Genomic DNA, 14,712 nt, shown 5'->3' with positions numbered 1-14,712 from the left:
AAAAAACGGTAGTTAAGAAAGACAGAACAGGAAATTGCGTTCATATAATTATTTGTTGAATATGAGGCTCATGACATGTGAATTAAATATTCTAAAAAAAGGCAGAACAATTAGAATTCTCATAGTCTCTTCACCCTGTGATGAAGTGCACTTAAATTTGGGCTTGTATGTGTTATATAAACGAGGCGCACAAATCTCTGAGGCCAGATGCCGACATTGCAATATGGCCATGTGTGTGTGTGTGTGTTACTACAATGTGTCAAGAAAACGTTTTCAGTAGGGCAAATTACAGCAGTGATTTTCACGCCGCAAAATCATACGGTTGGTTGGCCGACTTTGAAAAGTTAACACAAGTAAATCTCTTAATTCTGCCACTTACAAGCTTCATCTTACCAACTTCAGTCCGTCTGAATAAATCATCGCCATCTCAAGCCCTCCTAAAATTGGACTTACTGACAACAATTCCTTTTTATGCATCCAGCCTATTACGAATGGCACTGTCAATGAATTAAACATTGCAGGAGAGGAAAGAGAATAAAAACACATTACACCAAGATTTACGGTACTTACGCTCGGAGGACTTGCCCAATCTCATATTTGTCTGTCACATCGGATATACTGTCATAGGTCTGCCCATCTCGCAGAGCAAGGCACCCAAATGGCATGACGGCATTCACCTAATACACAAAGCACACACAAATACAGGAAGCAGAGCACAGACGTTATTCGGACGATAATATTGATAAAATATTTAAGGCCAACTCAGGAATGTATCTTTAATGCAAAAGTGCAACTCTAATTAAATGACGACAACTTCGAAACCAAATGCAAATGCTAAAGCTTCTGGTCGCATGCTACAGATACTCTGCGTGTCAAATAAACTTCTCTTCTTCACTCGGTTGGTTATTTGCGACATTTATCAAGTTCAAACGAAGCTTCATATAGGTCAAATGAGCAACGCCAACTGCAGATGAAAGAAAGTTTAAATCCACACGTTTATTCATGTGAGGAGATTTTTCACTTCTCCCTGGATATGCAGCGTACAGATAACCCACACGCATACACAAACACACTGCAATATGTCGTCCATTTTAAAATAAGTGTGCCTGAACATCCAGGTAAAAAAAAAAAAAAGTGATGAATCAGGAATCAATACGGTGCACCTTCTCCCACCCACGTCCGAGCCGCTCTGTGGAAGCTTAACGGCATCTCTTCAACTGCTTGTTCCTCCTTCTTGTGCAGCATTCCAACGGTTACAGTTAAGCCCATAAATATTGGGACAGTGACACAATGCTCGGGTTTTGGCCAGATCAAATGTTATCATCATTGGATGCTGCCCACTTTTTAACGGGATAAAAGTAATGGACAAATTCAGTTCGGCAACTGATTTGCATTCTAAAGGAGTTCAGAAATGAGTTCTCAAGCATCTGGCTGAATATGAGCAGAGAATATTGCCCGGTACACTTTAGAAATCATCCAGCTGATTTTGTCAGCAATTATCAATAAAAACAAAAGGAATGAGTAAGGACTTTGCTAGTTATAGTACACTTACATTTATGTATATATTTTCAACCGAGAGCACAGTTTTTGCCACCTCATCCGTCTTCATTTCTAAAAATGAATCCAGAAAGCCGACCAAGTCGAAGCGATGAGATCACTTTCGAAAGAGCACTGATCAACTGAGGTTATTAAGTGAACTAATAAAGCTGCAGCAACTTCAGAATTGGGTTTCTGAAGATAAACCGACAGAGGGAGACAAGAACGGATAACAAATGGAAAATGGTTAGAACAGAAAACAATGGAAATCCTCAGCGGTAATGACATTTGGAGAGTGCTAATTTAGAATTATGGAACAAATATCAATGTGATGATGTACCATCACTATTGCAGAGTCGGCGCTTCAGGATAGGCGGGATTTGTGAGAATTGTGTAATCTCGCTGCTGGCCCTAATCTCTAATCTGCATCTCTAATCCAGAGCACTGGGATACACGTATGTGTGTCGACATGTGCGTTCATAAATGTGTCGGTTTGAGCGAAGTGCAAAGGTCAACGCAAATATGTCACACACGCTTAAGAGTTTGACTTGATGATAAACATGCGCATGCGTGCCCATATGTGAGGAGGCAGAGGGGGAAATGAGCGGTGGATTTGACAAAAGGCCGAGCCCTGAGAGGAGATTATGTAAATGTAACATCATCCCCCGTGACAGTTTCCAGGATGGTGAAAGTGAGGTCTGATGTGAATGGAGTTTGACCAACGAGGCAAAAAGTGGCCCAAGTGAAATATGGCAACACTACTTGGGGGTCATATAGACACATGACACACTTGCGAACAAGATGTATGACAAAAATACCATTTCAAATATTGACAAAATATATGCATATGACTGTATTTTCTTTTGTTGTTGAGAATTGACAAATTAATGTTTATATACAAAATGTAACCCTTCCCTGTATATTTGTGCCCTGAGTTCTCGAGTACAGATGAAGAGCATTGGTGGAGAACAAGTCACTTTGCAGGCACAGAGACGATTACTGTCAAGAAATAGTACTGTTATCTTTATCTATCTATGCGAGGCAGTGTCAGTGAAACCATTTTTTAGACTTTTAGCCATTTTTTATTCCTGGTCAAACTTCCAAGTAGTTCTAAAATATGTCTCACCTCTTGAATGTTTTTCAATTGTAATCTAAAGCTATATTGTGTATTTTATTCATGGCTTATGGTTACCTCTTTTCTTTGGGTATATGGCTCTCCCGTGAGGTCACTGGACTTTTTTTTATTTGTCACAAGGAACAATGTAAAGATACTGTAGAAACACTTATATGCGTGCAGAATATTGAGTCAGAAGCAACCTTGAAGTCGAGGCCGAGTAGGAGGCAAAAAGGGAGGAAGGCTGATGAGAACAGAGTGGTGAGAAAGATGAAAGATGAGAAAAGAGGTGCGAAAGGATGGGGCTCTTCGACTTGGCTCAACATATAGAAAATAGTGCAGCAGTGCAAAAACACAAAACTGCAGAGGCAGATTTGAGACTTGCCTCTTCACAGCTTCGCAAGTGTGTGAGCGTGTGAACGTTTCCAACAGTGAAAGTGTGTGCCTTAGTGTGTGTGTCTCTTTATGAAGGGCTGTCCCAAATAGGCCATACTGACAAGAAAGCTGTTGAAAAATAAAACAAGAAAGAAAGAAAGAAAGAAAGAAAGAAAGAAAGAAAGAAAGAAAGAAAGAAAGAAAGAAAGAAAGAAAGAAAGAAAGAAAGAAAGAAAGAAAGAAAGAAAGAAAGTGGTGCCACAAATAAATGTTGCAATATGTTTGAGCATTTCTGCCAAGCAAAGTTTTTTGGCACAGGTTGCTGTGAAATATTTGAACAAATAAAGCCAATTATATATGAAAAATATCAAAATGGCACCTGAAATTTTTTTTTGAATGCTTTGAACCCCTCTATAATATGAATAATAGGAAATGTCAAGTTTGCACATTTCTTTTAAGACATGTTTACTCTACATTAAAGCTTTCTGGGAGTTGCTGGGAAATACAAAGAAACAAATGTCATTGTTCCATAAAATGCCGCTGGCTTGTGAGTTTCACGTGGCTCTGAAATGTTGAAGCCAAGCTAAAAAAAGAACTAATGAAAAAGCACTAATTTTGCATATGGCAAGGGGACACCTCTGCACGTGCAACAAAAACGTCGGGTGTGAATGCATAGAGCTTGGAGACTCATTTCAAATCGCTTGCGATGTTGTCGTCACGTTTGTTCACAAGTGCAGAGTTGAGGTTGCAGAGAAGCTCTAAAATGAATGGAACGGAACATCTTTTCATCAGCTTAGAGGGTGACAAGTCAAGGTTATTCTTAGAAAACTGAATTCAATGTGCTGGAACCTGCAGAAGTGCAATCGTTTTTCGATGCGGATTCCCAAATAATGTGTTTGCTTTACATTTATTAATCCTAACCGTGGATGGATAGACACATAGATGGACAGACAGACAGGCGCAGACAGACAGACAGACGCAGACAGACAGACAGACAGACAGACAGACAGATAGGCAGGCGGGCGGTCAGGCAGGGAGGCAGGCAGGCAGGGAGGCAGGCAGGCAGGCAGAGATAGATAGATAGATAGATAGATAGATAGATAGATAGATAGATAGATAGATAGATAGATAGATAGATAGATAGATAGATAGATAGATAGATAGATAGATAGATAGATAGATAGATAGATAGAGTATGATCTGTGGTTAATATCTCCAATGGTACATTTTGAAAATGTTCAAATGATGCATTGCATAGCATTGCATAACGCATGGTGAATCATCTCAAGCTGGGTTACAATATGGCGCCAGCACATGTCACTGTCCAGGCTTTATTTTCGACACCTTTAGGCCGCCACACTTTGAGAATAACTATGTTAGACACAAGCTTAATGTGAATTTGCTTTAATGTTGGAACTAAAGTTTAGGAAAACAATATAACCACGGCAAAATTCCATTGCTAACTTTGAGCAAAGTTCATTTATTTGGACACACCACTCGTAAAATTAGGAAACCTACGTTGAGTAGTTTGTGTGTATGTGTCTTCATAAAATGTTTAATTATTTATTTTTTCAAATCAATGTCCGCCTGGTTAATGGAGCCCGAGGAGCGGAGGGTATGTGGTTAGTTACTTCTGCCTCTGTGAACAAGAACTTACAGGTCTTGCATGTCAGATCTCATGTGAGCACGGTGCACCTGATACACAAGCATGCGTGAACACACACACTGTAGTGTACACGATCCTATAGATCATCGGTACATTCCTGCTGTGCAACTCTTCGGACGTGACAGCAACATACTCAATCCAGTAAATTGTCACGCTAACAACGCTTTTTGCTAAAGTCAGATTCTTTGCAGGAAATGCAGGTTAAGGAACCAATCAGATTGCGATTGCTGACATAACATAACGGCAAATATTATTTTAATGTTTAACATTCTGTGTCTGTAACTGTCACTCAGATTACATTTGGCAAATAAAAATTCATGATATTTACTATTTACTTATTTTGAAATGACTATTTCTGAAAAACAGAAAAAATATTTTGAGTTTTTTCTCCCCATATTGACGAAGCGAGTGTTGTACTATATACTTCAAGTAAAAAGAAAAAGCCATTATTATTCTGCATCCTGGAACTTTTCTGACACATCTCATAAAACCTGGTCTAATTGCATCTTCAGTAAATCCATCCATCCATCCATCCATCCATCCGTCCGTCCGTCCGTCCGTCCGTACCTCCCTCCCTCCCTCCCTCCCTCCCTCCCTCCCTCCCTCCCTCCCTCCCTCCCTCCCTCCCTCCCTCCCTCCCTCCATCCATCCATCCATCCATCCATCCATCCATCCATCCATCCATCCATCCATCCATCCATCATCCATCCATCGACGACGAACAATCATTTGCACTCGCACTCACACTTAGGGACAATTTGGAGTGCTCAATCGACCTACCAAGCATGTTTTTGGGATGTGGGAGGAAACCGGATTGCCTGGAGAAAACCCACGCGGACACGGGGAGAACATGCAAACTCCACACAGGGAGGGCCGAAGGTAGAATCAAATTCGCACCCTTCTAACTGTGAGGCGGTCGTTCAGTAAATGCAATGAAATGAAAATCATAACAATTGTAACTATTTAGATGTAATGGCCTCTAGCAGTTAAAAAAAATCATCAATAAACTAGCAGAGTTTGGAAAATGTTCTACGTCCTTCTAAGGCAGGGGTGGCCAACCAGTCAGAGACTAAGAGCCACATTTTTTTACTGTGTACCGCAAACCGCCACATCCCATCCCCCCCCCGAAGCGAACACGCAGCTAAGCGAACACGCAGCGTTTGACGTCCCATTACCCCAACCCCCCTCCCCCCCCGAAGCGAAGCGAACACGCAGCGTTTGACGTCCCATTAACCCCCCGAAGCGAAGCAAACGTAAAGGAGCCGCGTGAAACCCGGCAAAGAGCCGCATGCGGCTCGCGAGCTGCGGGTTGGCCACCCCTGTTCTAAGGGGTCCCTTACCCAGATAAATCCTCAGACATTAATCAAATATATGACAGCATTTACTCTGCTCAGAAAACCCCCACCCCCCCCACCAAAAAAAGAAAAACTACCAGTGACCCATTTTGTGTGCTGACTCCTGTTTGGGAAACATCACATCAAGCAGGCAGATGGGCGCTACTTCCTCCCCCCCTTTTCTTGTCTCTCACCGACTCGTTTCATGTTTTAGCATCCCTGAAGGCGTTGCACACACGCAGAAAACAACAGAACACTGAAGAACATCACAAGTTACAACAATCGTGGCAAACAAATGCTTGCTACACAAATGGAAATGACAACGGTGAAATGCGGCCGTCATTGCAGCGAGCGCTTTACGACCGTTGGTCTTGCCGGCCTGTGTGTTATAAAATTAAATAAATACATTTAAGAGCCACTCGGACACTTAAAAAATGCCTGCAGTCATTGAGCCTGTGATGATCACCACATATTTGATGATTCTTCCTTTTTTTTCTCCAGCTCAGTCTTTATCGATCGATACTTAATATCTTTCCGGATTTCCCCGACCGTGCAAGCAATAAAGAAAAACGTTGAAAACCTTGTTTCCGAGTCTCTCCGGTTTGTGATTCGTCAGAAGAAGCGTTATTAGATTCCCACACCCTTGTAAGAATTGCAATGGGTGTAATTAGGAAACAATAAGGCAATCAATATCCGAGACGCATCTGAAAGCGCGCAACATATTTTGCCATTAATATCACTTTGGCCTGCAAAACATGAAACAGGAATTGGTCTACTGATTGCTCCCAAGCTCATTGCCCCAGTTGACAAGCGTGCATTGGATATTGAGCCGAGCGCTCGGCCGCCTCAGGTTGCTCGCTGGCATTTATTACGATGTTGTTATGTGAAAGTGGAGCTGGAGCAAGAGTTGCTAGGGCAAAAGACACTACCCGGGAGAAATGAAGAGGCAGGCAAAGGGATAATTTGAAAATAAAGTATGTTGGGCACACAACAACTCACACGTTATGAGGTACAGATTAACATATAATAGCTAGCATGTGTGCGTGCGCGTGTGTGTGTTGGGCAATCAATTCAATTGCGTTTATTTCTTTCTCTGTGTTTCCACTGGGGTGCTTCTCCAGCTTGCACTAAACACTAATTCCCTTACTGCTCATAGCGCCACTCTCATCTCAGCTCTTTATTATGTGTGCTCGTGTGTAGTGCTGCTCTTTGCCTCTGTAAAGAAATGAGTAAACAGTAAAATAACCCTCACTCAGCCTGTAAATCCCGTGACAAATAATGGATGCATGTTGTTTTTTAATTGTTTATTTTTTGTTCTATTAGACACTTCCTGCTTTTCTCTAGCTATTGTCTATCGTCAGGTTTCAGTCCCCTCATTAGGTGAGTCAGCCGGCGCAGGGCTTAGACCACAGTAAATGCGTCCTTGGGGAGAAGAGTGCCTTTCTCATCCCGTGGACAAAAATAAATACAGAAATTGTAAGGCTGAACATGCCTGTCAAGAATTGATGTCCAACCGTGTGCAATACCTAGGAGTGCTCTTTTTGACAAAAAGAATTGAAGAGCCTAGACCAGAGTCACATGCGAGGTGTTGGCACCGGCAAAGTGATTCATTTTTTTAAGACACTATAAAAATAAGTCAGATTTGTTTCTAAATACATTATACTCAGAGATTTGTTTCTAAATACATTACACTGAAAACATATAAAAACTGAGAGCATTGTGGTATCCATTTGCGGCATTAGAGTATGGCATTAAATGGTTTTCATCATTTCAGTTTTCTCGTTTTTTTTGGGTTGTGACTAAAATGGCGCATGAAACACATTTGTGGTCGGACATGAGTCGCACGTTGCGCACTATATAAAAACTGGAGCGCCTTTGTTTACTTCATTGGTTAACTGGGGCATTTCGTATGATAAGTTAGCTAGCTAGCTAAAAAAAAGTTTACTAGTTAGCTAGCTAACTAAAGACACCTCAAAAATGCATTTTCCTTCGGGTAGTGCGTTAGCATAGCAGCTTTAGAGCGCAACGTTGTCGGTTGTGAGTGTGCGCCCAAATGCAGAGAAGGCAGGATATCAAGGGAGAATGAAAACTGCTTTGAGCGTCTCGTTGTTCCAACATGGAAAATCCCCGCAACTAGCCAGTGGGATACAAAAATCTTGGTGCCACTTTTTTTTTATACGTTGTGATTTTTTTTTCCAAACAATCAACATTCAATCTTTTCTGTGGTATAGCCAAGTTCAGAACACAGATGAAGATAGATCTCATTAGATTAGATTTAGGCGTTATGATGGCTATGCTTTGCTCTTTTTCTTTTTTTTTGTAAGACGTGTTGTTCTGCACTGGATGGATTTCTTTGTCCCAAAGGTGAGGACATGCCATTCAAAATTAATAGATTATTTGTCAATTAATTCCAAGTATCGGCGGGAGACGGCATTTCACATGGTCAGACATGCAAATCTTTTTTTCAACAGAATTTCTAAAGTACAACTACCTATATTAAAAAAAGAAAAAGAAAACAGTGAAATTAAACAATGATACATTTTATTTGCAATAGATTCATCAAAATATTATATATATGTAATAATTCGGTTGTCTGCACTATTTATCTGCTTTACTCTTTTCACATGTTGAATACATTATGAAAATGTAGATGTGTAATATTCTGCAGATACAATTTTTATGTTGTCAACATTGCAAGACTGAATTCAAACTAATGTTCTATGAAAAAAAAGTCAAAGCATGCACACCGCACTGCTGCTCAGCTAAACAGTGTAATTAGAATTAATTACCAATCATTAATCACTATTTGAAGGTTGTATGCGTACAGCTCTATTATGAGATAAATGTACAAAATCCTTCTTTTCTTCGTTTGCCAAGACTTTTATTTCGCAAAGAAGCTATGCCATAGTGTGATGATCTTAAACTGCATTCCCTCTACAGACAGCAAATACAACGTCATCTCTCAAATTCCTCCTTCAATAAAATGCAATGAGGCTGTTATTACTTTGAGCTCACTATTGCGTTCATATGTTCTTCACAGCTGATTAAAAAACATATATTTCACGCTCCATTCATGCATGCGACTGCTGAGAAATCAACCTACATATGCAAAGTTTGTGATGCAGAAGCAAAGCAGTCATAAGCATGAAAAATATAATACATCGGAATAAAACTCCTCCTGTCTATTCTGACACGAGCACATAGCGCAAAGAATGAGTGCTCCAGTTCTCAGTTAAAAATTCAGGGGATGATGTGGCGCTGAAATAAAGAAATGTGGAAAGTACAACGTTCTCACCATTATTGTGACGCACGAAGGCTCTGAAACATAGTCACTGTCATCTTGCCTGTGAGAAATTTGGAGAATAGAATAGAGAGCGCACATACCGTATGGACACACACAAAGCGACTCAGGAAACACAAAACATGGCCAGCAATCTTCTTCAAATTGCTTGATTGAGGCAATACTTGGAATTATTGACTGCAGTTTGAACAGTGTACAGTGAGGCTGCAGTATGTATACTGTATAAAGTATTATTATTGTATTTATTATGCGCCAATATATACTATACCTATGAAGGACTGTAAATAGAAGTGACAATAAAAACAAATATAAAAAAATAATTGAAAAACTGAATAAAATATCTATAAATTGATGTTTGATTGTATTCATCAATTCATTTTTGCATTTGTTTCCATATTTATCATTTCATTTACTTTTTATTTATTTAGTATTTTTTGCATTTTATTAATAAACATGATTTAAAAATGACTTCAAAATCAAAATAAATGCTTGAGTAGCACCCATTGTAATAGTTTACCAATAAATATATATTGTTTATAAGTAGTAATAATTTCCGGGAATATTTAAGGTGATATACGTATATATAAAAATAACAAGGCAGACAGTATAACAGTTTAAAATATTCTCATTATTATCACGACCTTCCTTTCCTACTGCGGTAATTAATGTGTTCAATGTTTTATTGTTACACATAGCTCGTACACGCAAAATACCTTGGAAAGGGTTTCAATTAATCTTTGTTGTAAAGTTGAGTGACTTGTTATTCTATCATTCTTTCAGTGAGTTTGTAAGTGTAATAGAACACAGCTGCACTCAGGCTTGACAACGTCTGACTGAGACAGTTGTTTGGGTCCCATCTGCACAAGCAAGATCAAGCATAATGTAGAAACCACCTTGGGCTCCTTATATGTGCACTTGTACTGTGCATTGCACTCTTTTGACTTGCATGGGTGATATTGCTCAAGTCTTAAGAAGTAAATTAGGACATCTGGTCTCGTGGGAAAGTTAGAGTGAGCAAAGCGGAGCATGGGAAGGTTAAGCGAAGACAAAAAAAACAGATCATAAGGAAAACGAAAGAAGCTGTAAGGAAGATGAGAACAAGGGAATAACAAATCCTCTGCACAAGAACACGCACAGGTCGCAATAATTACAGCAGTTTGTAAATACACATCATCCATCTGATGCCGAACCGCCAGGGACCAAATTAGGGCCCTAAGCAAATTTGTATTTGGAATCACTTGGAATGAAATCAATGCATGTTTAAAAACAAAAAACAAATAAATGAACAAATCTGAAGTAAATATTTGTGTGGGCCTTTTCCAGAAAACCATGTCTGCATTCCCAAAATGGAAAGTCATCCGTGAGGCCATTGTATGACAACGGCTGTGTGATGTCATAGTTGATGCTTTCGATCGCCAAACCACGTAAGCGCTCTTGTGCCTTTGATGAGCGCAACTAAGTCTTAATGAGCTTCACTTTTAAATAGAGTCAACCAGGGAGAATTACTGCAATGCAGAGGACAATAATGAAATAATATATAGGCAATACGATCATAAATAAATATAAAAAATGAAAAATGTTCCCATTTCACTTTTGTACATTTTTCATTTTTATCCTTTTTTTTATTCAAAGACTATGCTAATACTATGCAAATAAGTATTATTACCGTGCATAATGCGCCCCCGTGCATAATACGCACCCTAAAAATGGCATGTCGATGCTGGAAAAAAGCCTGTACCCATGTATAATACGCACCCAAATTTTGACTCTTACTTAAGGCCGTAAACGTAAAATTATTTCAGAAAAAAGATCATCTTTGGGAACAACCGGATGTTATTCTGCCGGTCAGTATCACTGCGCATGCGCTAGCAAACTCGATAGCGAAGAAATGTTTCGGATTTGTGTAGGGTACATTGTGACAGCAAACGAGCAGGTGATCTAGCAAGCGTCTGATACGAGAGCATTGTGTTCGTATGGAGCGTGTTTGAAGTGAACAGCAGAGACGAAAGGAACAAGGCAAAGTGTTCTGAAATAAAATATTACCTGTAATACGCATTTAGGTTTAGAACTGAACTCTCGCTCTTTAGTATATAGCTGACGTGTCTTGCGCATCCGTTCTGCGCATCTGTAATGGCGGCCTCCGTATGATATCCGGTTTGCGATGGAGATTAAAAAACAAACAATATTTGACAATAACACACCATCAAGGATTGCACCATCGCATCAACCGATGTGTCGTCAATTATGAATTCTACTGACTAAGTGTGTTGGGCAAGATGGCTGAATGCGATGCGCGATTGACAACAAACAAGAAGAAAGTTGATTTCAAGTTTTATTTCGAGGGAGATTTTCTTCAAAAATTGTTGTACCCATGCATAATGCGCACCCCAGATTTTAGGACAATAAATTAGTTAAATCTTGCGCATTATGCATGGAAAAACACGGTATTATTAAAAGTATCCATCCATCAGAATCGAACTCTGCACATCTAAACCAAATTTGTCTCAGCTTCAAAAATGTTTGGAGACTCGATCTGTCCACCTATTGGATGACAATCGCTAGTCTCCTGGATATGCTTTCTTTAATCAATGTATTGGCTGACGTTTCTACAACCACCATCACTTTGCTCATTTTATCATTGCTTTTTCGTTCCATTAATGCAGAGGCTGTAAATAAGATATTCATAAATAGTCATCAGTGCTGGTGAAGTATGATGGTGGCTGTTTTCAGAGATTCGATTCTAATGAGTTTCTGGTTTGTGCCACATATGCATTTATTTTATTGAATTTATGACAGCCACCTTCCAGTGACAGACCATCTTAGGCTTGTTTTGCTCCCCTGCCCCCCTAAGCTGACATGTCAACTCTTTGCTCTGCCAACTGATGGCCAGCGCATCCCTCTGTTGACAAAAACGTCAAGTACTGTCATTTCCGCACACCTCACAGAAGCTTCTATGTGTGCCAACTTAATACATATAAGCAGATGTGCCTCCTGGCGCTAAAAAAGTGTCCCACTGTGGAAGATGAGGACCTACGTACTTATGTTCTTGTGTTTAGCGAGGGTCGGCTCGGCTCGGCTCTGATTGTTGTATAGAGTGGATTATAAAATTTCTGTGAATCCATTGTGAACACACTCCTCTGTTAGTGGGAAGTACAAATTAATTTCAGTAGTACGCAGTGTGATCTGAGCGTTTTGTGCCATAAAACTCATTCACACAATAGACATGCAACAAATAAGACTTACATGTTCAGGAAGGACACTGCATGTCACCATGATGGAATTAGCCTTCAGGCACCAAGCTGGGCTCCTGAGTAGCATGCTGTTGAGTAGTATACTATGAAATATTAACTGTCAATGTCGTGCAACGGAAGCTCACTTCAAATGTCTCCACCTTGCATTGTATTCCAGATAACTTGGGCAGATCATTGCAAAGAGACGAAGAGAATAACGAGCTCAGATGAAGAACAATAGTCATAAAAAAAGACAGACGATCGCTCTTAATTTTTTTTGAATATTTCAGAGGAGATCTTACATATGGGCAATAATTATGATTTGTGATAAGATGAGGAATCATATTTCAGAGACGAAACCAACTGTAAGGTGCAAAATGATGCTGATGAAATAGAGCTCGCGCCCCATATAAATGATTCATAGGAAAGAGAAAATGCCTATGAGTCTAGAGTGATATGTGTGCTCATTTACTATTGGGTTGGCACCTTTATTGAATGCCGTGTTAACAAAGCACATTTCTTACATGTCTTGGTGGTCTTGATCATGATCAATTAGATCATTGAAATTTAGGATTAAATATACACTCATTAGCCACAACATTAGGAACACTTGCACAGTGTGAGATAGTCAGTTTTGAATTGGAGTGTCAAACTGGCCCGCGAGCCAAATTTAGCCCTCGGTGTAATTATATTTGGCCCGCGAAGACAAATTGTGCATCGACTTTGTGTCAATACCAATATTGAAAATTGTCCTAACTTTTAAAAAAAATAGAGCTGTTTCAAGCAATTTTCATTACCATTCATCTTTTTATAAATTTGAACAGTTCTTACTAGACTCTGTTTACATAACTAGTTGTTCATCAGTTTGTTGTGTAGCCTATACTGTATATGAGACGTTCATACATTTATTTGGGTTGTCAGTCATAATGACCCGCCGAAGGAATCTATGACTACGATGTGGCCCACGCCAAAAATTACTTTGACACCCCTGGTTAAGAAGCATGTTAAGAGTGCTACAGAACCACTGCACATTTCGTACTGGACCACACAAAGTGTCAGTAAAAAATAAGTTATTGAGTTCCCAAAAAGTTTTATTGCAAAACTCAAGGGCCTGTGTGAATCAATTCTCGCTATAATGCAGTTCAATTTTATGCTATACATTTGAATGCGTTCAATGAAAAACTGTATTCTTGATATTCTACTCCCCCTTCGGTCTGGTTCATCTCTTAAGTCAAAACTGAAAAAAATAAATAAAGTACAATACGCTACCTTCAACGATATTTCTGGCACAGGTGTGATGGAGCCAAATTTAAGCTGAGACCAAGTGAGAAGTCAAGGGAGAAGTAGTGCAGTAAAAAGCGATGACGAATGAGCTGCGGCGTCAGAAGATGAGCTGTGATCGGAGGGGAGCGTAAAATTGAGATGAAGATGACAAAGAAGAAGACCAATGACTGACGTAAAGGGCACGGAGGAATCAAAGCGAGAACTGCTCCATGGAAGTCCATCAGTCCAAGCCAGTAGAATTCTTTTTTTTCCTAAATATTCAGAAAGATTGAGAACTAATCTCCTTTGGTGATGGAAAGAAGAAAACTAAAGACAACAAGAAGGAGAAAGCAGCATTTATGGAAGTTTTGGACAGGAAAGAGCAGAAAGGTTGCTGCAGTGAAGCGGAGTGTCAGGGCCTTTTTCTATTTTTGGAAAGTTTCCAGTGTATACTGCTCCTGCCATATTGCATCCAGTATACCTCTGGAGCTCGAATTCACTGCGGGTTTGCCATCTTTGGGAGAGGCGAAGAATTCTGCTCATTAAATAAAGATGGCCTTCCATCTTGAAATGGAAATTTGCCGGAACCAATTCCCAGAATAGTACAATGTCCATATGCATTCACGGTGTATCTAGTTTTACCTTTGACCCATTAAATTATTATAAACTTACACTGTATATGAGGAGTTATTTTCCTTTGCAGATGTGTAAATGAGTGTCTTGTGGAAACTGTGCTATCAAATCTAATTTGTTAAATTTGATGATAACCTGCTTAACTTCCAGAGTTTCTGAAATATTTAAAACTACTATAAGAAACACTGTACATTGAAGCAGGCGTACACAGAAAAACTCACAGCAAATGTCCCTATAAATACAGTGTGGAGGTAATGTTC

General features: G+C 39.6%; 1 protein-coding gene across 1 annotated transcript in view; it reads right to left on the bottom strand.

Annotated features, from left to right (window-relative positions):
• The window catches only part of camkvl (CaM kinase-like vesicle-associated, like), a 32,477-nt gene that overhangs the window by 8,580 nt on the left and 9,185 nt on the right, over positions 1–14,712 (bottom strand). Inside the window, exon 2 of the mRNA XM_061272710.1 lies at positions 571–677. Within this exon, the coding sequence (XP_061128694.1) occupies positions 571–665 (95 nt within the window). The 5' untranslated portion in view covers positions 666–677. The remainder of the gene's footprint in view (positions 1–570; positions 678–14,712) is intronic.

Source organism: Syngnathus typhle, linkage group LG2 (genome assembly GCF_033458585.1).
Source record: "Syngnathus typhle isolate RoL2023-S1 ecotype Sweden linkage group LG2, RoL_Styp_1.0, whole genome shotgun sequence".
NCBI lineage: Eukaryota > Metazoa > Chordata > Actinopteri > Syngnathiformes > Syngnathidae > Syngnathus > Syngnathus typhle.
Note: the sequence above shows the minus strand (reverse complement) of the source record. Positions and strands in the feature narration are given on the sequence as shown.